We start from the raw sequence: 27,492 nt of genomic DNA on the forward strand, positions 1-27,492 counted from the left end.
GTAACCTCCCGGCAGAAGGTCAAATATGTTACGTGAATGTGTGGGATAGGGGTCTTTGGAGAGAGATATCTGGATCTGAGGGGAGTTTTTGATAATTTCTGTTAAAAAAATCAGTCAGATAATCCGATTGGATGAATGAACACACTGGGACCCATGACTCACATATGTTAACGATAACGTGTGAGAGCGAGTTTACACTTTACAATGAAAACGTGTGAGATGGCTGAAGGCAAACAAAGATATTCCTGATGGGCGGCTGTAGTATCAAATGAACAGAATACTACCAACGTTAACGTATCGTGGTTAGCAGATCTAAACAAACGCTTGGAGGCTTGGAGCTTCCAACCCCATTGTGATTGGGTGGCAAACATACACGGGCCCCACACGCCACCGTACAGGTTTAAAAGTCGACAGCCGACCCTGTATGAGCGTATTACACACCCCAGCGCATTTCAGTGGGAAGCACCCTGTCTTTCGCGTTCCGGTTCCGCCCCCCTTAAATAAGATCTCCCATTTTTTTTTTTCAAATAAACAAATACAAATACAAATAATTTATTAAATAAACGAAAATAACCATGCCATCTCCCCTCTTCTTCGGCTTTCCTGAGCATTCGAACCTGGAAACCCCGATTTAGGGTTTTCTAGGGTTTCAGCGACAAACTAGGTATGCTTCTCTTCTTCGATCCATTTGCTTCTTCTTACACTTTACTAATTTCTCTTGTCCACTCTCTCGTATTTTATTTTGTGTTTCGCTTTTTCTTTCGTTTTCGACGTTGGTCGGACGTTATTGCATTTCTTCTGTTTTTTACTGAATCATAGTTATGGCTGCTTGTGTGTTGACTGGAACTCTGGATGTGATACCTTTTTTCCCCCAAGGCGCATGTCTGGGCCAGGCTTGTAGATTCTTATGTTGGTTTTATCATGAGTTTGATTACGAAGTGTTTGATTTGATTCAGTTTCTAGGTTTTCCTTGTGAAATAGGACCGATTTAATCATTTGATGTTCAGTTGTATTTTAGTGTTGTGTGAGTCAGCTGATTCAGTATACTTCTGTGTGGGATTTAACTTTTAGGGTTTAATTTGGATTGGGTAGGCATATATTTTCTGTTCGGATCTCGTTCAGTCAGAATTCAAAAGTTGGGATCAGTAGTAGCCTTTGTGAGGGTAGTCCCAGTTTGTCTTCTGAACACTTGGTTGTGCTCTTATTGGTGAATGCACTTGGCTAATTATTGTCTAGAAAGGAGAAAACCGGTGCTTAATTTCCTTACACGTTCTTTTGTTTTCATCTCTCTTTTTTTGTTCAGGATGGCCTGTTGATGGAATTATTCTGCAATTCGTCCAGCAATTGAAAGGACCAAAGCGCTCCTTTCTTTCATTACTTGTTCTTTTAGATTGTATTAGAACTAAGCACAGAAAAAAAGACAACCGCGTAGTTAGGGCCTTCACGTGCAATGGATGCGCCTGAACCTAGTCGGAGTTACATGAAACGAGATATTGAGGATAACTCAGATATGAAGGGTGAAAGGATTGTAGACGAGGAAGACTGGGAAGGCAGTGACAAGAGGAAGCACCGCTCTAGCAAGTCGAGAAAGCATTGCAACGCAGAAGAAACTGAAGAATGGGATAGCAGTGGCAAACGGAAGAGTTTAGGGGACAGAAATGAAAGTCGAAAGAGGTCAGGTGGCTCAAACAGGGCGGGTAGTGAGGATGAAGATGAATATGATATAAGAAAAAAGCAGATGAAGAAAAACCAAGAGGACAGAACTGAAAAGAATTCAAGTAATGGGTATCAAGATAGAGAATCAGAAAGCAGTCGAAAGGGGAGAGATGCTTCAGGGAGCAAAGGGCATGGCCCAATTGAGGAAGGCGAGAGGATCTCGTCAAGGAAAACAAGTTCAAAACCTTCGGCTCATGAAAGTTCTCAGAGCAAAAGCAGAAGCAAGCTGGAAAGTTCTCATGATGGTGAGCTTGAAAAGATGCAGGATAGAGATTCCAGGTATTTTGAAAGAAATGAGAGCAGCAGGGAGAAAGGTCGTGGATCTCGTGAGCAGGAGAGAAACCCAAGGAGAAGATGGGATGATTCTGAGTCAGTTAGGAAAGCAGAAGAAAATAACTATGCAGATAAATCTGAATCAAGGAGTGGGAAGACTTCTGAACTTAAGGGTAGAGAGAGAAATACAGATGCAAGAGATGAACCTATTGACAGCAAAAGCAGGATTGTAGATTCAAACAGTGATAAGGGCAACAAAGCTGGGAACAGGGAAGAGAAAAAGCTTGATGGGGATAGGAGCAAGGGGAGAGGCAGGTCTGAGGTTCAGGAAGACAATAGTAGGCAAAATTCTATTGCTCGTGAAGAGAGATCCAGTGGGCCTAGAGATGATAAGCAGAGGAGGATTGGAGATAAATTAGGTGCATTTGTGGAGGATGAGTCTAGTGTTCATAGGCCAAGTGCAAGGGTTCATGGGGATAAGATTGAGAAGCATAGACAGCAGCGGGACTCTGCACATAGTAGCCGTGACTTGGCTGAAAGCCGTGAGAGGTCTGTCAACACAGATGAAGACGGCCATGCACGGGCAAGGGACAGAGATGGGAGGGATGTGAGGTACTCCAAAAGGTCCCGAAGTCCTGAGAAGAATAGCAGGCGCCACCAGGAATCAAATGATTCTGGTTCAGATAGTGAAAGAAGAATCAACTTGAAGGGAAATGAAAGAGAAAAGGAGGGTTACAGGGATGAAAGATCAAAAGCAAGAGATAGTAGCTGGAGTGACAGAAACAGGGATTGGGAAGGTTCAAGGGATATTTGGAAGAAAAGGCATCATGGCATCACAGATAAAGAGACAAAAGATGGGGATGGTGATTTTGATCATGATAAGGAGTGGGACTTGCAGAGGCATGAGCGTGAGCGTGAGAGGGCCGATAATGAAAAGTTTCACAACCGGGGTGGGTTCAGGAAAGACAGGAGGACTGAAGGTGCAAAAACTCCATCAAGCTTTGGTACTGCAAATGAGAATTCTGATACAATAGAGATCCAAACCAAGCCTCTAGATTATGGAAGGGAAGAGTCTGGATCTACATTTATTGGGAGAAGGACCGATGGGAGTCAGCAACCTGATTTTACTTCAGCCACAAGTGATGAGGATTGGGGTTATCTGCCTGAAGACAGAGCAAGAATGTCTGAAATATATGGCCATGGAGATGATCTGCAGGAAAGATATCTGGATGATGGTTCCCCTATGCTGGATCAGAATGGTAGGAATAACATTGATATGCATGGTGGGAAAGGAAGAGGACAAAAGGGTGCTATGAGTTCCAATCGCACTGGGGGAGGTCAGAGTTTTAGTGGTGGTTCACAACCTCCATTTGGAAATAATCAGGGATTGAGTTCCTTCAATAGAGCTGTTCCACAAGGAGCAAAGGGGAATAGGCTTGGGAGAGGAGGAAGGGGAAGACCTACAGGGAGGGAAGCCCAACGGGTTGCAATCCCACCACTGCCTATGTTAGGGCCACCCTTTGCCCCTCTTGGTTTACCACCGGGACCTATGCAGCCACTTGGACCAAACATGTCTCCTGCTCCAGGTCCACCCATTACACCAAATGTCTTTATTCCACCCTTTCCAGCCCCCATTGTTTGGCCAGGGGCTAGAGGTGTTGATATTAATATGTTAGCTGTCCCTCCTGGCCTTTCTCCTGTTCCTCATGGACCATCGGGACCTAGATTTGCCCCTGGAATGGGGACTGGTCCAAACCCTGCTATGTATTTCAATCAACCAGGCCCTGGAAGAGGAGTGTCCCCAAACATACCCAGCCCAGGTTTTAATGCTATCGGTGGAATTGGACGAGGAGCCCCTCATGATAAAGGTCCTGGGGCCTGGGTTCCTCCTAGAATTAATGGACCAGCTGGTAAAGCTCCTTCCAGAGGAGAGCAAAATGATTACTCCCAAAATTTTGTTGACACTGGTATGCGACCCCAAAATTTTATTAGGGAGCTGGAGCTTACCAGTGTTGTAGAGGACTACCCCAAACTGCGAGAACTTATTCAGAAGAAGGATGAGATTGTGGCTAAATCTGCTTCCCCTCCCATGTATTATAAGTGTGACCTGCGTGAGAATGTCTTATCTCCGGAGTTTTTTGGAACCAAGTTTGATGTCATCCTTGTGGACCCACCTTGGGAGGAATATGTTCATCGTGCACCTGGTGTTGCTGACCATATGGAGTACTGGACATTTGAGGAAATTCTAAACCTTAAAATTGAGGTTTGTATTATATTCTTCTGTATCTGCCTTATCTTTTCTAGCACAAAATTCAAAGGTTGCTGATAACACACGGCAGTAAAGTTACATGCAAGGGTTAAAATATAGATGCACCCAATTCCCAAACATGGGTATCGATGTGTATCGATACGAGTGGTGCTCACCCTATTATATTTATTTTTATTATTATTTTTTTATTTTATAGTGATTGTTTAGGAAGAGAATCTGAGACCTTTTAAGCATTTTAAAAAACCCAGTGTATCAGTGTATTCAAGCGTATCTGGGTACACTGATACCGATACGATACGCCTTGTATAAGGTGTATTGTATCAATATTTTAATCCTTTGTTATATGTTACCTCCTCAATGTAATCCACTTGATATGAACTTTACATGCACATTATTTTTATTAGTAACTGAGACTATGTTGATTTATGTGAAAGAATATGTGACGAATACGATAATAATGCATCTCAATATTGTGGGTTAGTCATGGTATCCACTCCATATTCCTTTCTGTAGACCTTCCTATTATCATTCTCATATTCTACAGACTACAACTAGTGTTGAGAGGTTACAATTTATCTTTCCTTGGGGGCATTGAAAGCATTTTATTGTTGTTAGTGAGTTTTTCCTTTATATGTTAAGATTTGCCAAATATTTGATGTCATCAGTTACCAAAAAGCACATGCCTAATACTCATAAAAAAGTGCTTGCCTACATCAGTCATTTTCCAAATCATTCTCTTTCACAAATCTCAGATTTGAATTCTAAACATTGATCCTTCATTTTGTCAGGCAATCGCAGACACACCTTCATTTATCTTCCTTTGGGTTGGTGATGGTGTGGGTCTTGAGCAGGGACGGCAGTGTCTAAAGAAGGTATGTATGTTAGTAATGCAAAAATATTTATGGAACAGTTATCAGTGAGGATTAAAAAATGTACTTGCAAATAGAACCACTTAAACTTGAATTGTGTTGGTCCCATCTGAATCATTGTTTTAAAACTGGCCAAGGTTGAACTGCCTTTTCCTCTGGGTCAACAGGTCAACCCATGAAGTCATCATTACAAAATTTTTCAAAAATGTTAAAATAATACATAACTGGTAAGGCAGAAACAAATTGAATGGGTCAACAGTTTAACTGCTCAGGTCAACGGATTATTGACTGTGTCAACAGTTTTTTGTAATATAGCAGGTTAGGGGTTGACCTGAACCAGGAATTTTGACCAGGTCACTAGTCCAACCAACCAGGTCAATAACCAATCACATTGATTTGAACTCTAGCAGCCATATTGAAAATTTGAGATTTGGGAAAAAGGGTTTTACAGGGGAACTTCTTTGAGAATTTGATATCATGCTGAATTTGTTCACTTCAATTCTCAGGACCCACAAAATATCATTACATTTTGTGAGATTATGATATGTTCATTGGTCTTTATTTATTTTGGCATCTTTGTTTACTTGTTATTTAGTGGGGATTTCGTAGATGTGAGGATATATGCTGGGTGAAGACGAACAAAACTAATGCAACTCCAGGCTTGCGGCATGATTCTCATACTTTGTTTCAACACTCAAAGGTCGGTAGAATTTGTCTTTTAATTTTCAAGGATAAACCTGTTAGCTTACCTCTTTGTTCCCTTTCTTTTTGTGGACGAAGGAGCATTGCTTGATGGGCATAAAAGGAACTGTTCGGCGAAGCACTGATGGTCATATCATCCATGCAAACATTGACACAGATATAATTATTGCTGAAGAACCTCCTTATGGTTAGTATTCATAATTTTGTGTGGGACAGCTTTCATATGAGCAAAACATGTGCAGATAACAACTGCATGCATGGCCTATATATGCTTCATTTACTTGGTCACAGAGAATGAGTTTGCATCCAGCTATCTTTGTGTTGTTTAGAAATAAGGAGTTGCATGGGGCTGCAAATAATATCCGTTTTCCCAAATTTGAATTCAAATCCAATCTGATTAAAGATGATTTGAACTCAGTCTGTCTATAATTGGATCGAATATGGATCTGCTCCAATTCAAATCTTATATGTCAACTGCATTTATATATGTATATGCCTTTTCTACATAAACCTAGGTATCTATTGGTAAAGTTGGTTACTTGGTTTGGATGTTGTTTATAACTAAAGAATCATATATTCAAACCTCATGGAAGTTATTTTTGTCATTTTATTGGTGATATAAAATATCAAATTTATTATTACTTTATTAATGATGTTCAATATACAGATCTGATCCAAATCCAATCTAAATCTGATAGATAATATTTTATTCAAATTCAAATATTAACAAATTCAAAATTGGATCTAGGTATATCCAATTCAATCAAAATTCGTTTGCATCTCTATAGTTGCAGGATCTTGCATACTTGTTCCTGTTCTGATCTTAAGTGAACCATTTTACCAATGGAATTGCAGGTTCAACAACGAAACCTGAAGATCTGTACCGGATAATTGAGCATTTTGCTCTTGGACGCAGGAGGATTGAACTCTTTGGTGAAGATCATAATATTCGATCAGGTTGGCTGACTGTAGGAAAAGGATTATCTTCCTCAAACTTCAATGCAGAGGTAAAATATTTTTGAGCAAGCTTTGCCGTCCTAACTTTGTAAAAGAATTAATCAAAATTCATTTGCACCACTTAATAATGGGGGTTTCAGGGACTATTGGATGACTTCGTTTTATAAATATTTTTGCTTATCAGACTCTTTATCTTTTCTGCCATTGCCTCTGAGGATTTTGGGGACATTAATCCTGCAGGCTTATGTTAGGAATTTTGCCGACAAAGATGGAAAAGTTTGGCAGGGAGGAGGAGGACGGAATCCACCACCAGACACTCCTCATCTTGTAATGACTACGCCTGAGATAGAGAGCCTTCGACCCAAGTCACCACCACAGAAGAGCCAGCAGCCGCCACAGTCAACATCCCTTTCTCAGACGGTGACGAATTCCACAAACAAAAGGTCATCCATAAGCTCCCCACAAAATCCAAATGTGCTGAGCCTGAATCAAGAAGCTTCAAGCTCCAACCCTTCAACGCCTGCTCCCTGGACTTCACCAATGGGGGGCATTAAAGGACCAGATTCTGGGAATACAACTTCAGATGACAAGTTTTTTGATAGTTACGGTTACAATCCATCTTGCGGACAAGCAAGCGGAGGCCATAATGATTTCGACTCCCATCGAGCTCTCAATTTATTGTAACTAAATTCAAGCACTAAGATGTGTTGTCCTCGTCCTGTAATTCTTTTATCATAATATATAATGGAAGGGAAAATGTTTTGATGTCTTGTTTCCTCATCTCAATGGTGCTTGAAATACATGCATTTTCTTTTTTTGTTTTTTTTGTTTTTAATTTTCGCTTAACAGAAATACCAGGCATTGCAATCAACTCAAGGAAAGAATAACTGTTGTAGCAAAAAATAATAATAATAAAAAGTAAACAGTTATTGATTGACAGTGCCTGCTTACATAATCGTTCTCTCAGTGTAGTCCCAAGTTTCTATTGATCTGTATCTGTTTATAATATCAGAGGCTAGTTCTGTAATAGATTTTTTTCCCATTGAGCTCTATTTTTGTAACTTTAATGCGAAACACAACTTAGGCTGTGTTTGGTCGCAATGTAAGTAAATTTGCACTGGTGCAAAACCGTGGCAGTGCAAATAATTTGTATAAATTCTGACCTATCTTTGTTTCAAAATTTCAACTTATTTTATTTGACTACAATACAAATGAAGTAAATTAAGACATGAAACAGAACAAAGTAAACTCCGAAAAGAATTTACATTTTTTTTACATTTGCACTCTCATGCATTTGTACTAGTGCAAATAAAATTGCACAGCAACCAAACACAGCCTTAAGCACCGACAACGTTGAAGTGCAATCCTGAGTTATAAAAGTTTCGGGACCTTGAGTCTGAATTTACAGGATGAGATTAGTCCACGTACACTTGCAGCGTGTGATCCAAAATTAAAGAAGTCATGATATAGTGGGTGAGATTGGTATGTAACAAAGATCAGGAAAAGAACACTAAATAGTAGGTGGGATTGTTCAATTGACATGGCATAACTTTCACTACTTTTTAAAACTGTCAGTGTACAGAATATATTCATCTACATGGCTTTGTAAAATTGAAACAAGGATTTCAAAAATTTTGGTGGAAGAAGCATTCATTCCCAGTTTGTCCCGGTATCAAGGTCGTTTCATGTCTCTGTTTTAGGACCCTGTGGTGGAGGCGTTGTAGTAGCAACTTCTGGAGCCGTAGCTGTTACAATATGATATGAGTTTATGAGATACGTGCTCAAAATGAAAAGCTTACTGAAAGCCATGGAAGAATCACACACCTTGAGGCTGAGGGGGAGGTTCGGACTTCTCTTCCTGAGATGGCATCTGTTCTTGCTGTTGGGCAGCAGCTGCTTTTAGTTGCTCTTCTGTGATCTTTAAGTAATCTTCACTGGAATATGCTCTTTCTACAGAGGGAACGCCATCTACATATACAGGAAAATTATATGCTTTTGTCACAAAGAACGAGGATTAGCATTTTGCAGGTTATAGTTGTGATGTCATCTTCTGTCCTCACCAAAAATAATTTAAATAAAAAGAAGTTTTTCTTTCCCGGTTTTCAGAATTTTGTAGAGGATGATAATGAAAACCCATATACAAGATTAATAATAGTGTTGGTGAAAATTACATTAAAGCAAGCAAGAAGCAACCAAAGAACTACCATCAATAACTACCACATACAGGCATTTCAGCATCCAAATATAAGAGGACTAAAGCAAATATTAAGAAATTTAATATGACAAACATTGGTCCCACTGCATTTCAAATATTTGCATTGTTGCACATTAAATCAAAATTTCAACCAATCACGTTAAAAACGTCATATGGTCAATTTACTTTTCATTGGTTCATGTTACAGTGTACTATCACATTTCAACGTGTACTTACAATTAAAGACATTAAAGATGTCAATGACTCATGTCGCTTTGTCACTGGTTCGTTCACGTTTGAATTATGTTGCAGCAGTTTCCAAAGAATGCACCATAGGTTTTTGTCAATTCTATATATCCAACTACTGTGACTTTCTAACTTTACTATGGTGGAAATAGTGTGAATCATACTTTAGGTAGGACAGAGAAGCTTGGATGGGAGGTGAACATTCGATGAATGTGCCAATCATTTTGAAGGGATAAAACTATAACAGCCAACTGTACATTCTTAAACATGATTTTCTGGGGTACTCTATTTTCATCATTCAGTTAGACACAAAAGCATCCCATGCTTGGCTTAGTGCAACAGGAATCTCATAATGATGGTGCCATAAAATGGTTATAGCTTTACATGCCTGAAACATATTTCTTTCCTTCTTTTTTGAAGAGTTAAGAAGATATATGTCTCACCATTCCTTGAACCCAGAACAAAATCTAGTTAAGCTCCACCAAGTCGGAGGATTTTTTTAACTATCATTCTCAGTTTCCCAGCTGACTGGTCCATATAGATCCTTAACAGTGTCTTTACTTTTATATGATCCTGTCATTCTCAGTTATATGGTGAATGAAGAATGTCTCATAATTGATCAAAAAAAAAAAAAAAGAATGTCTCATACTGTATGCCATTCCCAAATGGCATTGATTTTTTGACCAATTCCCAAATGGCATTGTTATAACTGAGGAGACTAAGGATGGAGAAATGCCAAGTTAGAAATATGAAAGAATGCTTTAGTTTTAATAAAAATAGGAGTAAAATAAGGAGAAATTCCTAAAAAATGATTATTCTCTATCCTGCATCAACTCTCAACTTTAATGAGAGAGAGAGGAAAAAGACCATCCATAGAATCAGAGCTGATCGGATAAAGCATATATGTGCTTCATGAGTACTATTTGATCTGCACATGCAATCAAAATTTAAAAGGAAGTTTTATACAAAAGTATAAGCCTGGCCATGCTTTATGAAATGCGGCATGCTGGATAATGAATAAACCAACACAATAATAAAGTGAGTATGGCTCAGGTAAGGATATGTCAAATGGATGAGTTGAAAAAGTATGACAAATGAATTGGAAAAGTATATCTAAGAGAATTTATACATGGCACCAATTTGCCACAAGATAGGGGAAACTAGATTGTAATATTTTTGTCACATGAAATAAGACCAGTAAATGCAAGAGTAAAAGGATTAGGATAACAACTCGAAGACTCTTAAAGAACAAGGGGAATGCCCAAAAGAGCCTGCATTTAGGTAGTGACAAATATTTTCTATAACATTTGACAAAAGGTATTATCTTACATAGAATGAAAAGAATAAGCAGGATTCAAGCCACCAACTGCACCTTTTAAGTGTGAATGTGTGATGAGACAAATGATGACATTGACAAGAAGATGAAATGGAAGAAAAGAAGAGCTTTCTCTGCAGAAAATGATAAAACAACTTCAAAAGAATGGAGATGTCTCAAATGAACGTCTAATATGCAATTATGTCAAGTAACAGTGCAAGAGATAAAGAAAGAAAGAAAGAAAGACATGAATTGCAAGATTAATTAATATCTGGTGATTTTAAATGTGTTTGTATTCACATGCATACATATGATTGCACCCATAAAATGACTACCGCTGAGATGGATGAGCATATTTGAGAGAAGGGGTAGTAAAAAGTGCAGAGGTTGGTAAGTCTGCTACTCTGCTGAGATGATCTGCCCATGGCAATGGATAAGATTTTGATGCATGCAAATAAATCAAATTCTTACAGCAGCATCAATGACCTAGAAAATTTCAGTTGGATGAAAACTATGAGTAATTACAGCTTTTGCAATGTAGTCCACTGGTAACACTGTATGGAGAAAACACTTTAACAACATTCTCTGTTTCCAGAAAAAACAAGTTTTTCCATTACTAAGGATCTAAATTTCATAACATGAAAATTTTATTAATTGTGACAAAAGAATTATACAAAGAGTGGGTCCTAGCACCCCAAAGCAGGCTGCTTACATGGCCTGGGCCAAAGAAGACTCTAAACCCCCAACTATTATGATACACTAAAATACCAATTTGTGCCCCAAAACAGTTGTCCGTTCACTCCCTGTTCTGCCAAAGTGTCTGCCATTGTGTTGGCAACTCTAGGCTCCCACTGAATTCCCATGATTATGCCCTTTCCCAAGGCTTTTATATCCATCATAATTGTTCAGAATTGCCAACTGAATTATCATTTCTTATCCAACTAGCACCTCTTTGGAATCGATCTAACTTTCTATGTTAATTTTAGTTTTAGCAGTATTATCCAGAAGAGAAAGTGAAGAGAAGAGAGAAGAGAGAAAGAAGAGAGAAAGAAGGGAAAAGAGAGATCTGTGAGCAAAACTCAGTGCTGGCGGCGCCAGCTTTTTTGGTATTTATATTAGGGTGACCATGACATAATATAAAAGAGGGGGAATTACAATAGTACCCCTGTGATACTAAACAGAAATAAAAACAAAAGACAAACAGCCTTTTAACACTCCCCCTCAAGTTGGGACATGGATGTCACAATCATGCCCAACTTGTCACATAGATCATTATGCCGCAAGTGATGTAACCTTTTTGTGAAGATGTCCACAAGTTGATCTTCAGACCTGACATAGGGGGTTACCTTTTCTCTGATAAAATGCTTGTCTACCTCAATGTGCTTGGTTCTATCATGCAGTACTGGGTTAGCAACAATGTTTATGGCTGCCTTGTTATCACAATACAAAGTCATAGGTCCATCAACTGTAAATCCTAGCTCACTTAACACATTTTTAGTCACATTATTTCCACCACTCCATGAGACATTGCTCTATATTCAGCTTCAGCACTAGACCTAGCCACCACATTCTGCTTTTTGCTTCTCCATGTGATTAGGTTTCCTCCCACAAAGGTACAGTAGCCATTGGTAGACTTTCTATCATCTAGTGATCCTACCCAATCTGCATCAGTATACACTTCAACCTTCAAATGCCCATGCTTTTGGAACAATAAACCTACACTTGGGAATTTCTTAAGATATTTGAGAATTCTTTTAGCTGCTTCAAGGTGGGTGGTCTTAGGGGCGTGCATGAATTGACTAAGAATACCCACTACATAAGCAATGTTTGGCCGAGTCATGGAGAGATATAGCAGTCTTCCTACAAGCCTTTTAAATTGCTTCACATCTTTGATGAATTCACCCTGACAATCACTTAATTTGTGATTAGGATCAATAAGAGAATCAACGGGTTTCACTCCCAATTTTCCTGTATCCTGTAACAGATCTAAGAATACTTTCTCTAAGGAATGAATATACCCTTTTTGTGAGTGGGCAACTTCAATTCCAAGGAAGTATCTCAAAGGACCTAGATCTTTCACCTCAAACTGAGTAGCAAGAAATCCCTTCAAATTTTGAATTTTATCTTTCCAATCACCAGTTATAATTATATCATCAGCATACACTATTAGGGCTGCAATTTTCCCTTCCCCTCTTTTCACAAACAATGTATAATCAGATTGACATTGTTTGTAGCCTTTTTTGTTGTACAACTACATGGAATCTGTTGAATCAATCTCTGGGTGATTGTTTCAGGCCATATAATGATTTCTTCAACCTGCATACCTTTTGTTCATTACCTTGATCTGGAATTTGTTGAATCAATCTCTGGGTGATTGTTTCAGGCCATATAATGATTTCTTCAACCTGCATACCTTTTGTTCATTACCTTGATCTGGAATTTGTTGAATCAATCTCTGGGTGATTGTTTCAGGCCATATAATGATTTCTTCAACCTGCATACCTTTTGTTCATTACCTTGATCCCAAAAACCAAGGGGTTGTACCATGTACACTTCTTCAAGATCACCATTTAGAAATGCATTCTTGATATCCAGTTAGTGAAGGTTCTAGTCGAAGTTAGCAGCTAAAGAGAAAAGAACCCTAATGGAGTTCATCTCAATAACTTGTGCAAAAGTTTCAACATAATCCACCCCATACACTTAAGTGAACCCTTTTGCCACTAAACGAGCTTTATACCACTCCACTGTGCCATTAACCCTATGTTTTACTATAAATACCCATTTACATCCAATTGGTTCCTTCCCCTCAGGAAGATCCACCAATTCCCATGTACCATTTTTATGTAATGCATTAATTTCTTCCTTCATTGCATCTGTCTATTCAGGCACCAAGAGAGCTTCTGCCACATTCTTAGGAGTAGGAATATGAACACTGTCAATGGAAGAGAGGAATGCCCAAAAGGAAGGTGAAATGTTTTCATAGGAAACAAAATGGGAAATGGGGTGCTTAGTGGTGCAAGACCTAACACCCGACGAGCAATAGGAAGTCAAGATCATCAGCACTGGAGGTATCAATAGCAATAGGGTCAGAAATATCAACAGGAACTAAGGTACTTGGTTGGGTAGGATCCATCCCCGGAGAATTTGATGGCATTGGTGGTACAACTTCTAAATGCTCCACGGCTCTTGAACTTGGTTGGCCTTTGTGATGGCGGCAAAAAACACGAAAGGGAGGAGGACTAGGAAAATGAGGGAGATGAATATGAGGCAGAGGAGGAAGTTGAACCTGTTTTTCCTCATTCCTACACTCCCCTTGAGGAGAAACAGGAAAGAAAGGCTTACTCTCAAAAAAGGAGACATCCATAGAAACATGATATTTTTGAGAGACGGGATCAAAGCACCGGTACCCCTTTTGAGTTGTAGGGTACCCCAAGAAGATGCAAGGAATAGCACGAGGATCCAATTTCCCATGGGTGGGTGACAGGTTTTGGACAAAACAATGACAGCCAAACACATGGAGAGGAATAAACAAAAGAGGAGCCTTGGGAAACAAAAGGTGATGTGGGGCATTGTACCCTAACCATTGAGAGGGCATGCGATTAATGAGATAAGCGGCACAAAGGATAGCTTCAAGACAAAAACGTTTGGGGACGTTCATATAAATCAATAATCCCCGGGCTACTTCAAGAAGGTGGTGGTTCTTTCTTTCAACTACACCATTTTGTTGTGGTGTTCGGGCATAGGAGCTATGGTGGAGTGATCCACATGAAGCAAAAAACTCTGTGGGATCATTATGAAAGTATTCTTTGGCATTATCGGATTGGAAGATTTGGATTTCGGTTTGAAATTGGGTGAAGATCATTCTTTGGAAATCTTGGATAATTTTTTGTGCTTCATCCCCAGTTCGCATGGGATACACCTAGGGGTGATCATTTCAGCCCGACCCAGAAATTCCGGGCTTGGGTCTGGGTTTTATGTTCAGGCCTGGCCCGGGCCCGGGCCCAGTCCCGGGCCCACATCAGGCCCGCAAATTTTAGGGCTGGGCTTGGGCTTAATACTTCAAATTTGGCTCAGGTCCAGCCCGGCCCACATATATTAAACTTACACATTTTGTGTATAATGTATACATATGTATACATGCTATTTTACATTATATTATATATTTTATATATAAATATTATAACATGACATGTATAATTTATATTATATGTAATATTTTATATTATATAATGTATAAAATAAGTTTATATGCATGTTATGTCATTTAATATATAGATATGCAATGTTTTATATATGAGTGACATTGGCTCGGAATCAGGCCGGAACCAACCTGATCCTATACAGGCCTGGGCTAGGGCTTATGTTTTAGGCCTGGAACCCTAGGCCGGGCTAGGCCTGGGCCTAAGCAATAGCCCTTATAATAAGTGCAAAGCCCGGCCTGGCCCGACCCATGATCACCCCTAGATACACCCATGTGCACTTGGAGTAGTCATCAATAAAGGTAATAAAATACTTGTAGCCACTTTCAAATGGTAAAGTAACTGGGCCCCAAACATCAAAATGAACAATATGGAAAGTAAATTCAAATTTATTATTCTTTGAAGAAAAATGATTTCTTTAATGTTTACTCAACCAAGTTTGACATATCAACTTTGACACTGACACTGACTTAAACAACTTTAGAAGCACAATCTTTAAGGAATCAAAGGATAAATAGCCAAGACAACTGTGCCATAAATAGGCCTAACTCTTACTAGACTGACTCTTAGGCTCTGTGACTGCAAGACCAGCCTTATTTTCCAGCAAGTAGACACCATCCACCATACGTCCTCTACCAATCATCTCCCTTGAGGCCAAATCCTAAATCACACAATAAGAAGGGAAGAAGGTTACTGAACAGTTTAATGAATTGGTGATACCATGGTTTTCAAAACCCGACCGGACCGGAAAAACCGAGAACCGGTCAGGTCCGTTTTTCCCAAAAACTAGATTTCCCCCCAAAACCGTTGATTTTGGTCAGCGAACCGCTGAAGCGGGCGGTTAACCATTCGAACGGTTTGGACCTTTTTTTTTTGTCAGAATGGGCCAAGCATTCGGTTCGAACGGTTGGACCATTCAACCCGGTAACTGGACCCCTGACCAGTTCGGTTTTAAAAACCATGGGTGATACTACTAACAAAAGATAAATTAATAGGGAATTGTGGAACATGTAAAACATTAGAAAGGGTAGGGCCAAAAAGGAAGATGAATGGTTCCTTGACTGGCTATGGTAGAGAATGAATCATTAGCCAGTCTCACTTTGTCTCTTCTAGAGAGAAGATGATAGGTCTAAAAGTAAGTAGATTTACCAATCATATGTTTTGATACTCCAGAATTAATTATCCAAGGAGAGTTAGAGGAATGAGACGATACATGGAGAGCTATGTCAAAATTACCTGATGTAGACGCATATGAAGTTGATGGAGGAGGAGCATCCATCTGACGAATTTCCCTACCATAAAGTTCTAAATGGTCACAGAAGGAATTAATAATATCCTCCCTAGGGTTAGAACCAGATGTGTATGTCTGAGCTGTAGTAGTAGTTGGGGGACGGTTCTCCTAAGTAGCCATGTTTGTTGTAGTGAGCCTTCTTGAACCTTGATATCCTAACTTCTTATTCAGATCTGAAGCCTATTTCTTACTCAATCCCTTTTCTGAGTAGCCATTTTGGCTTCCCATGAAGGTCATAGCATGCATCACAAGTGTGCTGAGACTTCTAGCAATGGGTGCATCATAATTTTTCTTTGTCATCCGCCATTTTTTGAGAGTCTCCCTTCTTAAAGGGATTTCCCCCACCTGTAACAACACTTCCTTTCACTGCCAACACAATTGCATCTCCCCTAGAATTATTCATCAGATTTCTTCTACTTCCCTCTGACTGTACTAGAGCATATACCTCTTGGATAGATGGGAGATCCTTGCTTCCAAGGATCTATACTCTAATGTATTCATACATAGGGTTCAGGCCAAGGAGGAAGGCAAAGACTCGCTGCTATGAAACAAGAAACTTACACGCTTTGGCATCTTCATCACACTTCCAATCTACACTCTGATAGTAATCTAACTCATTCCAGATGGAAGACAAGTCTGAATAGTACATAGAGAGACTCCTCTCCCCCTGTTTACAAGTAGAGAGTTCTGCCTGTAACTGATAGATTTTTGCATAGTGGCACAATTTAGAATAGGTTGACTTGGCTTGTTCTCAAATCTCATAAGCTGTTCCAGCCCACATAAAATTTCTTCTCACCTGAGATTGCATAGACACTAAGAGCCATGACATCACCATGCTGTTTTCCTTGTTCTATTTGTCATGTTCAGCACTCCCAAAATTAGGTTCTTTAATTCTTCCATTTATATATCCTATACTTCCTCTTGAAATAATGTATAACCTGATCCCCTTTAACCATTCTAAGTAATTGAGACCATAAAGAGGTATGACAGCCATAGGGAAGGATAAATTCATACCCCCACTCAGTCCCTTTTGAGGAAACACCAAATGTGGAAGAATCTTCACTATTCATAATAACTGGTTCAGATCACTCAAAAGAGTTCCAAAAAAAAACTAGAAAAAATGCAGTCCAACCTGTTTCCCTTTACACACTGTATTATTTCTGAAAAAAATTGTACCAAGAAACTAGAGAACCACCTTTTAGTTCGAACACAGTCCTTTTTTTTATAATTGTTTGAACACAGTCCTTCAATCACCAAAAAAATGTTTTACTGCTGTTACGACACCTACAGGCTACAGGTCATCACCGACCTACAAACTAACCACTGGACTGTTGTCACAGCACACACAGGTTATCTCCAACTTACAAACACACCACAAAGCTGCTGTCACAGTACATACAGGTCACCTCTGACCTACAACCACCACAAGGATCACTCGATCCTACAAAAAAGGAAGGTACAGGTGCTGATCACCTCACACCAGTTGATCGATCCCCTTGTTTTGGTTGTCTTGATACACGATCAGGAAAAAAATAAAAAAAAAAGGACGAGAGAAGCTTCTGAGATCAGTCCAAAGATCCACCTTGGTTCTTCAAAGAAAAATTTCAGCAGCAAGTGAAGGGAGAAGACAAAAGAGTGCTTTCTCGATCTCCTTTCAGATCAAATGGGCCTACTCTGATAGACTGATACCATATTATCCAGAAGAGAAAGTGAAGAGGAGAAAAGAGAGAAAGAAGAGGAGAAAAGATACTTATAAAAATAAAAAAAAAAAAAGAGGAGAAAAGTGAGATCTGTGAGCAAAACTCAGTGATGGCGGCGCTAGCTTTTTTGTATTTATATTAGGGTGACCATAACATAATATAAAAGAAGAGGAATTACAATAGTACCCCTGCAATACTAAACAGAAGTAAAAACAAAAGACAAACAGCCTATAAACAACCTTTTAACAAGCAGTCAATCCTCTTGGTACAAATTTTGTTAACAGATATTGAGGAATCTTAGATTGTGTATGTGATCTTAACAAAAAGCTACATTTCTTTGTTCTTACCATTTGTAAGAACAGTGATGGTGTCGATGCTGATAGCTGAATGATGAAAATTTGAAAACCTCAATATCCCATTTCTCTTTATGATGGTGTAAACAAGTTTTAACAATGTCACAATCACATAGTTCAGCTTGATCATCCAAATATAAAGTTTTTATTTTATTTTATTTTATTTATTATTATTATTTTTTTGGCTTTGCGGTAGAGGAGTTTCATCAAGTAGCAGATTTAGCAGGTACATGGCGTTATACTTGTGGTTGTTTGTGGGTAAGACTTGCAAGTCATGTTGGACTCCCTCTACTCTATGTGCTAGCTATAGATCCCATGATATATGGGATGTGATGGAGCATTTTAAGAAAGAATTGCTAGGTGACAAGGTGGTTAGAAGAAACCCTATCCACCCAATGGTGGTACTGGTTAGTTGATTTTGATTAAGAATGCCCTGCATGGTTGTCAAAGAATTGCTAGGTGACAAGTTGTCATATGGGTACTAAGCCCTAACGCCATGAGATAATTCAGGTGTTCAAAGGCACCTCCTAGGCAACAAAAATAACAAGGCAGATGCCTTGTTGCAATTTTATCACTAGGGATGCATCTTATTATTATAAGGGTTGATACATCCTATCTTCTGTTGTATATATTACCAGTATTTTATTTTAGGGTTTAATATTGAAATACAAAAGATCCAAGGACTTTGAAGGGAGGAGAAGGGAATGGAAAAAGAGGAGGGCCTCTTCATTTTTCTATTTCTTCTTTTCTTGAGTAAGGGCAACCATATGTGGCTTTGGAATGCTAACTGGGGTGGGAATCATATCTTAAAGGAGTTCTCAGCACCATGCAATATAATGATTGCAAAAGAAATAACAACAAAAGAATTTTATGGGATCATGATAATCAGGAAGCTGATATCCTTGTGGACCTCCTGGCTTGCATTAAATGTGTTAAGATTAGAAATGAACAAAGGATCTGGGATCATGATCCCAATGGCATTTCCTTGTTAAAATCATGTTTCTTGTCTTTGTTGAAGTCTTGAAGACTTAAAATTCCTCTTCCTTGGCAATGAATCTGGTACCAAATATACCATCCGAGGTGCCATTTTTCATATGGACAGCTTTCTTGGGGAAGATTCTAACCATTGATTATCTTGTTTCCCATCACAAATTTTGTATGTTCTCATTGTAAACCCTTGGGGAAAAAGAAGAAAAATCTCACAAGTAAGAAGGACAACACAATAGAATATGTGGGATTTGGTGACATTCCACTAAACAGTTTGTGCAAATGGGGCACCCGATTTCAAGAATTTGCACTGCACCGGGCCTGGGCTTCCGGGCCAGTCCCATTAAAACTTTAACAAAATCCCAACCCAAGCCAACCCAAGTTCCAGCCCTAGAAGTAGGTCACTCCAGCAAGCCTGCTTTCCCTCATTGTTTCTTGGCCAGCACAGGGATTTCAGAAAGCAAAAGCAGTATTTTATAGAATCCTACACCTTTTGCAATCTGTGTATGCTTTTTTTTAGCAGGGGAGGGGTGGAAGAAATAAGAAAAATCGAAAATCTTATTTACTTTTTGTCATCATTTTTAGAAGATTCTCAATGAATGAATTTTAATCCTTTTTCTTGTGATTGGAATGGTATTATTTTTTGAGCTGGAACCAAATTCATAGTTCTATCTGTTGTAGATTTTTTTTTTTTTTTTTGAAAAGGTAAAGTAAAGTTTTATTGATCAGAGGAAAGCAAACAACTGTTCACTGTACAAGAGAGAAATACAACTGAGGATAGCTTTAAGAAAACTCAGAAAAAATTAACAGCCACACAAGAAGCCTGATTATCCCCCTTGAAAAGCAAGTTGGAGTTCAGCCACCCTCTAAGTTCATCAACAATTAAATTTATCACCCTTTCAACCTGAAGCTATTTTTGATTGAAGATCCTTCTGTTTCTTTCCTTCCAAGTTAACCACAGCACTTCTAGAGGAATTCCTTTCTACAGAGTCCTTCCCTTTCTATTCATTCCCCCCACTATCTGTTGTAGATGTTGTATAGTTCATCAACCATTTAGAACTTGCATGGGAGGTTCTCTGCCCCTATTTCCTTATTTAACAAGGATTTTAATTCACCTACCACAAACAACCTGGTCAACATTACAGACTTTTCTTTGAGGCTTACTAAGTTACTATAAATAAGATGCCCTTGACTTTTTTCCCCAATTTTGCAATTCAAAGCACAAATTACTACAAATCGTAGAACCACACATTGATCGAGCTTTTTAATGAAAAGAGAAGAAACGATATTGCAGAATAAATAAATTTACTAACAAGACTTAGAGACCTTATCCATTGATCCCCACCTGGTAATTGCAGCTGAAGAAATGCAAAATCTATTCATTTCCTACTAGATATTGAACATGCCAAATTACTCACTGGGATCAACTACAGCCTGAGAGCTCTTGCTGTTGGTATTTGATGAAGTGGATGTAGCATTGCTTGGAGTGGAGCTGTATGTGTTCTGCATTGAATTTGGAATATCATCCAGACCAATCTCCCGTTCAAGAGTGCTCTTGAATTCCCTTGAGACTACCTAAAAGTAAGTTCAGCATAAAGGATGTCAATGTTTACTCGGAGGAGCAAGACTGCAAAGGGCTACACATCTTAAATTTAACTTTGTACACCTACCTGAAGCTCTCTAATTGTGGGTTGGAAAGAACGCAAAGTTTTTCCTAGATTCCGAGCTACCTGCTTGAAATCAAGAGAAAATGGATTCATTTACTTCAAAGTAAATTTACTGTTATACACATGTCAATAATGGGAATAAGATAGAGGGAACTGCAGCTAAAAAATGTCAGCAGCCTCAAACAACTGACCTCAGCAAGTCCCTTGGGACCAAAGACCAGCAGAGCCACCACTCCAATAACCAGAGCTTCGGGTGCTCCAACACCAAAAAGGGAAGCATGGACAACCTTACCTCTACCCTTTCTCTTTATTTCTGTAAAATTAAATATAAAAATTATAAAGTTACCAAACAAATGCCCAATATGAAACAAACTAAAAGAATTAATCAAGAAGAAATCCAGAAGTAAACATCAAATCGTATTTAAAGCTACCCTAAAGGAAAAACTAGACCAGAAAAGCGGGGGGGGGGGGGGGGGGGGGAGGGTGTAAAAAGTAAACCAACTAAAGAGTAATATTAAAAGAAGAAACCAAATGGAAAAGAGTACCTATTTTTACAGAGTTCTGTCTAATAGAAACACCCAGATGTCTCAAACCATTCCATGGCGAAAACAAACGAAGATCCAGTTGAGGAACCGAAGTGGAGGGTAAAGATTTTGGGGGTTTTGGGTATAAAGCTACAGAAGAATCGAAAGAAGAGATGGCTGATCTTCTTTGTGTGGGCGAAGACAAAAATGCGGGAGTGCAAGTCATGGAAGCCATGAATGACTGGCTATTCAGGTGCAGATTGCTTCTCTCTCTCCTCACCTGGTTCTTGAATCTTGAGTTGAGGATCCAGGACGTTTCTTTCTTTGTGGCAATCAAGATAGCGGTTTCTAATGGGCCAGATCCAGAAGCGAGTGGGCCATGCTTAAGAGTTGATCCATGATTTGAAGTTCAAACATCTGATCTGTTATCATCCCATAGCAGCTGCAGCAGCAGCCAATCAAACAAAGCCCATCAAGCACTAGAGACGGGACAAAGCTGCTGATAAACCCCCCCTTGTGTCAATAATTCAATATCCTTTTCCGGGTCCAAGCATGAATCTGAACCTCATGACGCCGCTAGGAACTGGTTTTGATTTTTGAACACATTAAACTTTTTTGTTTTTATAGGTTTGGATTTGTATTTTATGTTTTTTTCAATAGAAGAAACAGTTTTATTTATTTATTTATTCATTCACTCGTTTTTATTAAAAACAAGTTTTATAAAGAGAGAAACAAATTGATGTAATAATTTGAGGGTTATGTGTGCATCAATGTTGTCAAATTTACAGGGAAGGGCTATTGCGTCATTGGCTAGATGGTTCGACCACTACGTCAACCCAATAAGCTGATAAAATCTCAAACTGTCAAAATCAAATTGTGTTAGGCTGCATTTTACATTCTTTATTTTAAAGATTTATCTCTTTTTTGTTGTTAAAATACCAAAAAGGAGATAAGTACTTATTTTTAAACACTTACTGAAAAAAATCCTTATATAGGCCGAGATCACACCAATAAGCAACTAATATGCATTGGGGGAAATAAGCCCAAATAAGTGTTTTCTTTTGTCAAGAAATAAGCCCATTTTTTAATAAGTTGAAAATTTTGATTTCTTCTTTCAAGTGCTTTTGGACAAAAGCGCTTATTATATTTCTGTCTGAACTTGATGATGGACCATGTAAATTTCAAAATACCTATATTATCTCATTTAAAAAAGTATTTTTTCACCAAACACTCAAAAGCGCTTATTACGATAAACACTTATTCTATAAGCACTTATTTATTCAATAAGCACATTCACCCTCTTATGCTTAATTTGCTTAGGATAAGAACAACTTAAAAGGATCTTTGAAGTATGAACAGGCAGTCCAATGTGGACTTTTACTCGAGGGCTGAGGCAGTTTTCTGAAGAAAATAAAAAAAAAAAAACAAAAAAGCATGTCCCACGTGACTAGTGAAGTTTCCATATTTCCACAAGTTGAAAAAAATGGTGGGACTCGTTTTTTTTTATTTTCATTTTTGAGAGTGGATTCTAATTACGTCAATAATAATAAGTAGTATCGTATAGAATAAATAAAAAGTGGACTCTATTTTAGAATTTCTTATGACTTTTCTCATTCCTTATCCGATCTTTTCTTAAACCTTTTTCTTTTCTCCTATCCCTTATTCCCTTTTCAGATCTCTCATTCACTTTTCTCTTTTCTCCCCTGCTCCAACCTAGGCCACCCAATAGTCCACATGGCATGATTTTCTCATTCCTCACTTTCTCTAAGGGTGCGGCAATAGAGCCTTAGAGTGTGTACATCTGCAGTTTGCTGCCCAGGTGAGTTTCTTTCTTTCTTATCCTTTGCGTTTTTTTTTTTTTTTTTTGTGTATACTCATCATTCTCTTCTGCATAATGTTTGTGCGGCGGTCACATTGGTCAACCGTCTTCGGGAGCTTCGGTCGTTGTACGAGCGAGAACACTCCGAGTATATATAGTAGAAGGCCCATCTAACTGAGCTTCAAGCTATTGGGGAGCAGTCGGTCGCACTAGAGAGGGAGGTGGCTGAGCTGAAGGCGCAGCTAGCCAAGTAGGCTAGTATTGTTCGGGGGCCGAAGCAAGAGACCACTGAGCTTAAGGCAGAGCGGAAGATGTTGAGGCAGGAGGCTGCGGAGGAGGCAGTTGACCAGTACAAGTCATCAGAAGAGATGAAGCTACAAATGGACGAGTACATCGAGGCCTCCTTCGAGGCTGGATTTAATGTCTTCCGCCGAAGGGTCCTTCGCCAGTACTTGGAGCTGACCAAGGTGTCGCAGGGCTGGGGGAGCTTGTGATCCAAACACTCCCCCAGGTTCCCCCAAGGATGCCATCGAAGAGGTCGTGGACGAGGTTGACGCTACTAAAGGGGATGCTGACTTTGTTTCTGAGGATTGAGCGGCTATTTCTTCCAAGTTGTGTTTTTTTTGTGTTGGTTTCTCTCCTTTTCTTTTATCGGCTCGGCATACCGAGCCTTAAACGATGTACCCGACCATTTAAAATTGAATATAAGTTCCTTTTGCTGACTATGTATGTGCGTCCCATTGCTGTTGCGCATTCTTTTTACTTGTGCATTTTTCTTTTGTCGGCCAAGGCATGGCTGGTCAGGCTATGCCTCGGCGTCCTCAATCTTCTGCCGACCGAGGTGTGGTTGACCGAGATCTTTCAGTTTTTGAGCTCTCAGCCATGGGATGCTCAGTTTTTGGTCTCGGGAGCCTTTGGGGCCCTTCTACGGCTAGTTGTTTCCCAGCTAGTTCAATCGTTACTCAGTGGTTGTGCAGAGTTCCATGACCGCCCTCAGCCTCGATGGGCGGGGGCATTCTTTCTCTACGTTTAGGCTTAGTTGTGGTCAACTGAGTCAGATAGCTTAGTCGGTGATATGCTGCCAAGCTAGGCGTTATGGGCTGGCCGTTTTGGGGTTGGCGGAGTCAACTTGGTCGGTAGTGCGGCTTGGCCTGTGCATGTGTAGTGTGTGCGGTGAGCGTGTATGTGCTGGGGCCGTAGATATAACTTGAAAAAAAAAGAAACTTTTATTGCTTGTAGATCTACTAGTAGTACATCCTGAGATTTCCCGAGTTCCAACTCCTCGGTATTGGTCGGCCTTCAAGATCCTCGAGTCTATAAGTGCTCGGTCCGAGAACCCTGGTGATTCTGTACGACCCTTCCCCGTTTGGTCCGAGCTTGCCTTCTCTGGGTGCAAGGACTATGACTCTGCGTAGGACGAAGTCACTTGTCTTGAATTCCCGTCTTCTGACTTTGGAGTCGTAGTGCTTTGCCATCCTCTGTTGTTGTGCGACCATTCTTACATGTGCTCGGTCCTGGGCTTCTACTAGGTCCAATTTTGTGCGTAGATCTTCGTCATCCTGGCCCTCTTTGAATAGCTCGATATGGATAGTTGGGGAACCTATCTCCATGGGGACTATGGCCTTGACCCCGTAGGTTAGGGGTTTCTCCGGTGGCGGTCCGCGGGGTCATCGTGTATGCCCAGAGTATGCTCAGCAACTCCTCAACCCACCTTCCCTTGGCTTGATCTAGGCACGTTTTCAGGCAACGTAGTAGTGGTCGGTTGGTTGCCTCGGTTTGCCCATTACTCTGGGTTCGGTGTACTGCGGTAGTCTAATGGTCGATCTTTAGATCGACACTAAGAGCTTCAAACTTCTTGTCGGTGAACCGCATCCCACTGTTCGTGATGAGCATGTGAGGGATGCCGAAGCGGTAGACAATACCCAGCCAGAAGAAGTTACAGGCATTATGGGCGGTGATGCGTGCCAAGAGTTCGGCTTCCACCCACTTCATGAAGTAGTCCACTACTATAAGAAGGAATTTCTTCTGTGCAATTGAGGGGGGAAAGGGGTTGAGGATGTCCATTCCCCATTGGGTGAACAACCATGGGCTGGTGATCAGCTTCAGAGGGGCCGCCAACTGGTGATGGAGATTGGAGTGTTGCTGGCAACTATCGCACCTCCAAACTAATTGAGTGGCATCCTGCTTCATCATAGGCCAGAAGTAGCCTTGTCGGAGTGTCTTATGGGCCAATGTGCACGCACCAGGGTGATCTCCGCAAATGCCCTCATGTATCTCCTTGAGGATGTAGTCTACTTTGGCTGGGGGGGAGACACTTTAGGTATGAAAGAGTGTGGGAGCGGCGGTAGAGCTGGCCCTAGATAAGGCAATACTGGGCTATTCTGTGTAGGAGCTTCTTCGCTTTTGCTCGATCTTTTGGGAGAGCGCCTTCTCGAAGATACTCGATTATGGGGTCCATCCAGGATGGGTCATGCTGTACTAGGAGGATAATAAGGGTCATTGGTGCGATGCTCGACTGGACTAGTGTATCCAGTCATATAATCGAGTCAAGGTCAGTCTGCGGCGAGCTGGCTAGCTTCAAAAGGGCATTGGTCGGGTATTCTTGGCTCGAGGGATTTGCTGAATATTGAAATGATCGAGCTGCTAAGTGGGCTCCTGCACATTTTGTAGATAACTCGCCATGGAGGGGGTCCGAGCCTCGAACTGGCCATGGATTTGGTTGACCACTATCTGCAAGTCATTGAAGGCCTTGATTCTTCGGGCCCTGAGGTCCAAGGCAAGGTGGAGCCCAACAATTAGGGCTTCATACTCGGTCTCATTGTTGGACGTCTTGAACTTGAACCTGAGGGCGTGTTCCAACACTACGTCATCTGGGCCGAGGAGGATGAGGTTGGCACTGCTGGCCTGCTGGTTTGATGATCCATCTACGTGCAAGGTTCATACTGGGAGCGGCGGGGCTAGGTCCTAGGCGGTAAATGTACATTCTGCCAAGGACTGGGCTTTGATCGCCGGTCGGGGTGCGTACTCAATGTCGAACTCATTTAGTTCCACGCTCTACTTGACTAGGCAACTAGATACTTCTAGCCTTTGTAGTATCTGCTTAAGGGGCTGGTCGGTGAGTACTCGGATGTAGTGGGCCTGAAAGTAGGGTCTGAACTTTCTGGCAGTTGTGATGAGAGCTAAGGCTAATTTCTCTAGGTTGAAGAACCGGGTCTCTATGCCACTGAGGACTTTGCTGGTGTAGTAGATCAGCCTCTGTACCTGGTCTTCTTCCTTAATTAGTACCAAGCTGATGACCTCATCTCCAGTCGAGAGGTAGAGCAATAGCTCGTCCCCTAGGTTCGGTTTGGTTAGGAGGGGCGGCGAGCTCAGATACTGCTTCAGCTCCTGGAAAGACTATTCACATTCTTCTGTCCAGCGAAAATCTCTTGGCTGATTAAGGGATTTGAAAAAAGAGAGACAACGATCTGCGGATTTGGACATAAATCTGCTAGGGGAAACTATTCTTCCCATGTCGTTGCACCTCTTTATGGGTCTAAGGAGATGGCATGTCAAGGATGGCCTTTATCTTCTCTGGATTCGCTTTGATCCCTCTCTGTGTCACCATGAACCCTAGAAACTTGTCAAAGCCAACCCCAAAAGCACACTTGGTTGGGTTTAGCTTCATCTTGTATTTTCTAAGGGTGTCGAAGACTTCACGAAGGTCAGCCAAGTGATGCTCGGCTTTCTTGCTCTTCATGAGCATATCGTCAACATACGCTTCTACATTCCGGTCGAGTTGTTCTTTAAATACCTTGTTCACCAGCCGCTGAAAAGTGGCACTAGTGTTCTTGAGGCCGAAGGGCATTACCTTGTAGCAGTACATGCCATGGTCAGTGATAAAAGTTGTCCGTTCCTGGTCATCTGGGTGCATCCGGATTTGGTTGTAACCTAAGAAGGCATCCATGAAGCTCAGTAGCTCATGCCTCGCCGTTGTGTCGACGAGTTGGTCGATCCTCAGCAGGGGGAAGTTGTCTTTGGAGCAAGACTTATTTAGGTCGGTGAAGTCAATGCAGATCCTCCACTTTCCGTTGGCCTTCTTCACCATTACTACGTTGGCCAGCTAATCAAGGTACTTGACTTCCCAAATAAAGCCGGTGTCGAGTAGTTTCTGTACTTCATCGGCGATCACTTGCCATCGCTTTGTGGTGAAGTTCCTCTTATTTCTACTTCATGGGTCGGTAGTGTGGGTCGACATTCAGCCAACGTGTGATAACTTCAGGGTTGATCCCGGACACATCTATTGCCGACCAAGCGAACATGTCAGCGTTGTTCCTTAGTAGTTGCACAAGTTCTTCTCGGAGGTGGTCGTCTAGTAGGGATCCGACTAACATTGTCTTTTTGGGATATTCTTTGGAGAGGGGGACCTGGA

General features: G+C 40.5%; 2 protein-coding genes across 3 annotated transcripts; one reads left to right on the forward strand and one right to left on the reverse strand.

Moving 5' to 3' along the window:
• Positions 1-442: 442 nt before the first annotated feature.
• Positions 443-7,556, forward strand: EMB1691 (Methyltransferase MT-A70 family protein). Its single transcript, XM_088961627.1, has 7 exons — positions 443-664; positions 1,304-4,252; positions 5,047-5,130; positions 5,723-5,827; positions 5,908-6,016; positions 6,685-6,836; positions 7,027-7,556. Exons 2-7 carry the CDS (start codon positions 1,451-1,453, stop codon positions 7,468-7,470), a joined length of 3,696 nt encoding a protein of 1,231 aa, XP_088817753.1. The 5' UTR covers positions 443-664; positions 1,304-1,450; the 3' UTR covers positions 7,471-7,556.
• Positions 7,557-8,273: 717 nt separating this feature from the next.
• Positions 8,274-21,893, reverse strand: HCF106 (Bacterial sec-independent translocation protein mttA/Hcf106). 2 transcript variants are annotated; one of them, XR_016104385.1, is made up of 7 exons: positions 21,284-21,893; positions 20,930-21,051; positions 20,738-20,801; positions 20,490-20,642; positions 10,599-10,675; positions 8,611-8,754; positions 8,274-8,531 (listed from the first exon to the last, which is right to left on the reverse strand). XR_016104385.1 is itself a non-coding variant. In XM_088961628.1 (6 exons), the coding sequence occupies exons 1-6, from the start codon at positions 21,495-21,497 to the stop codon at positions 8,470-8,472; spliced, it is 759 nt and encodes a 252-aa protein (XP_088817754.1). In that variant the 5' UTR covers positions 21,498-21,893; the 3' UTR covers positions 8,274-8,469. The 2 variants fall into 2 exon arrangements, 1 of the variants encoding a protein (XP_088817754.1); XM_088961628.1 differs by lacking the exon at positions 10,599-10,675.
• Between the last annotated feature and the right edge of the window lie 5,599 nt (positions 21,894-27,492).

Source organism: Nelumbo lutea, chromosome 1 (genome assembly GCF_056320005.1).
Source record: "Nelumbo lutea isolate HS-2025 chromosome 1, American lotus-T2T, whole genome shotgun sequence".
NCBI lineage: Eukaryota > Viridiplantae > Streptophyta > Magnoliopsida > Proteales > Nelumbonaceae > Nelumbo > Nelumbo lutea.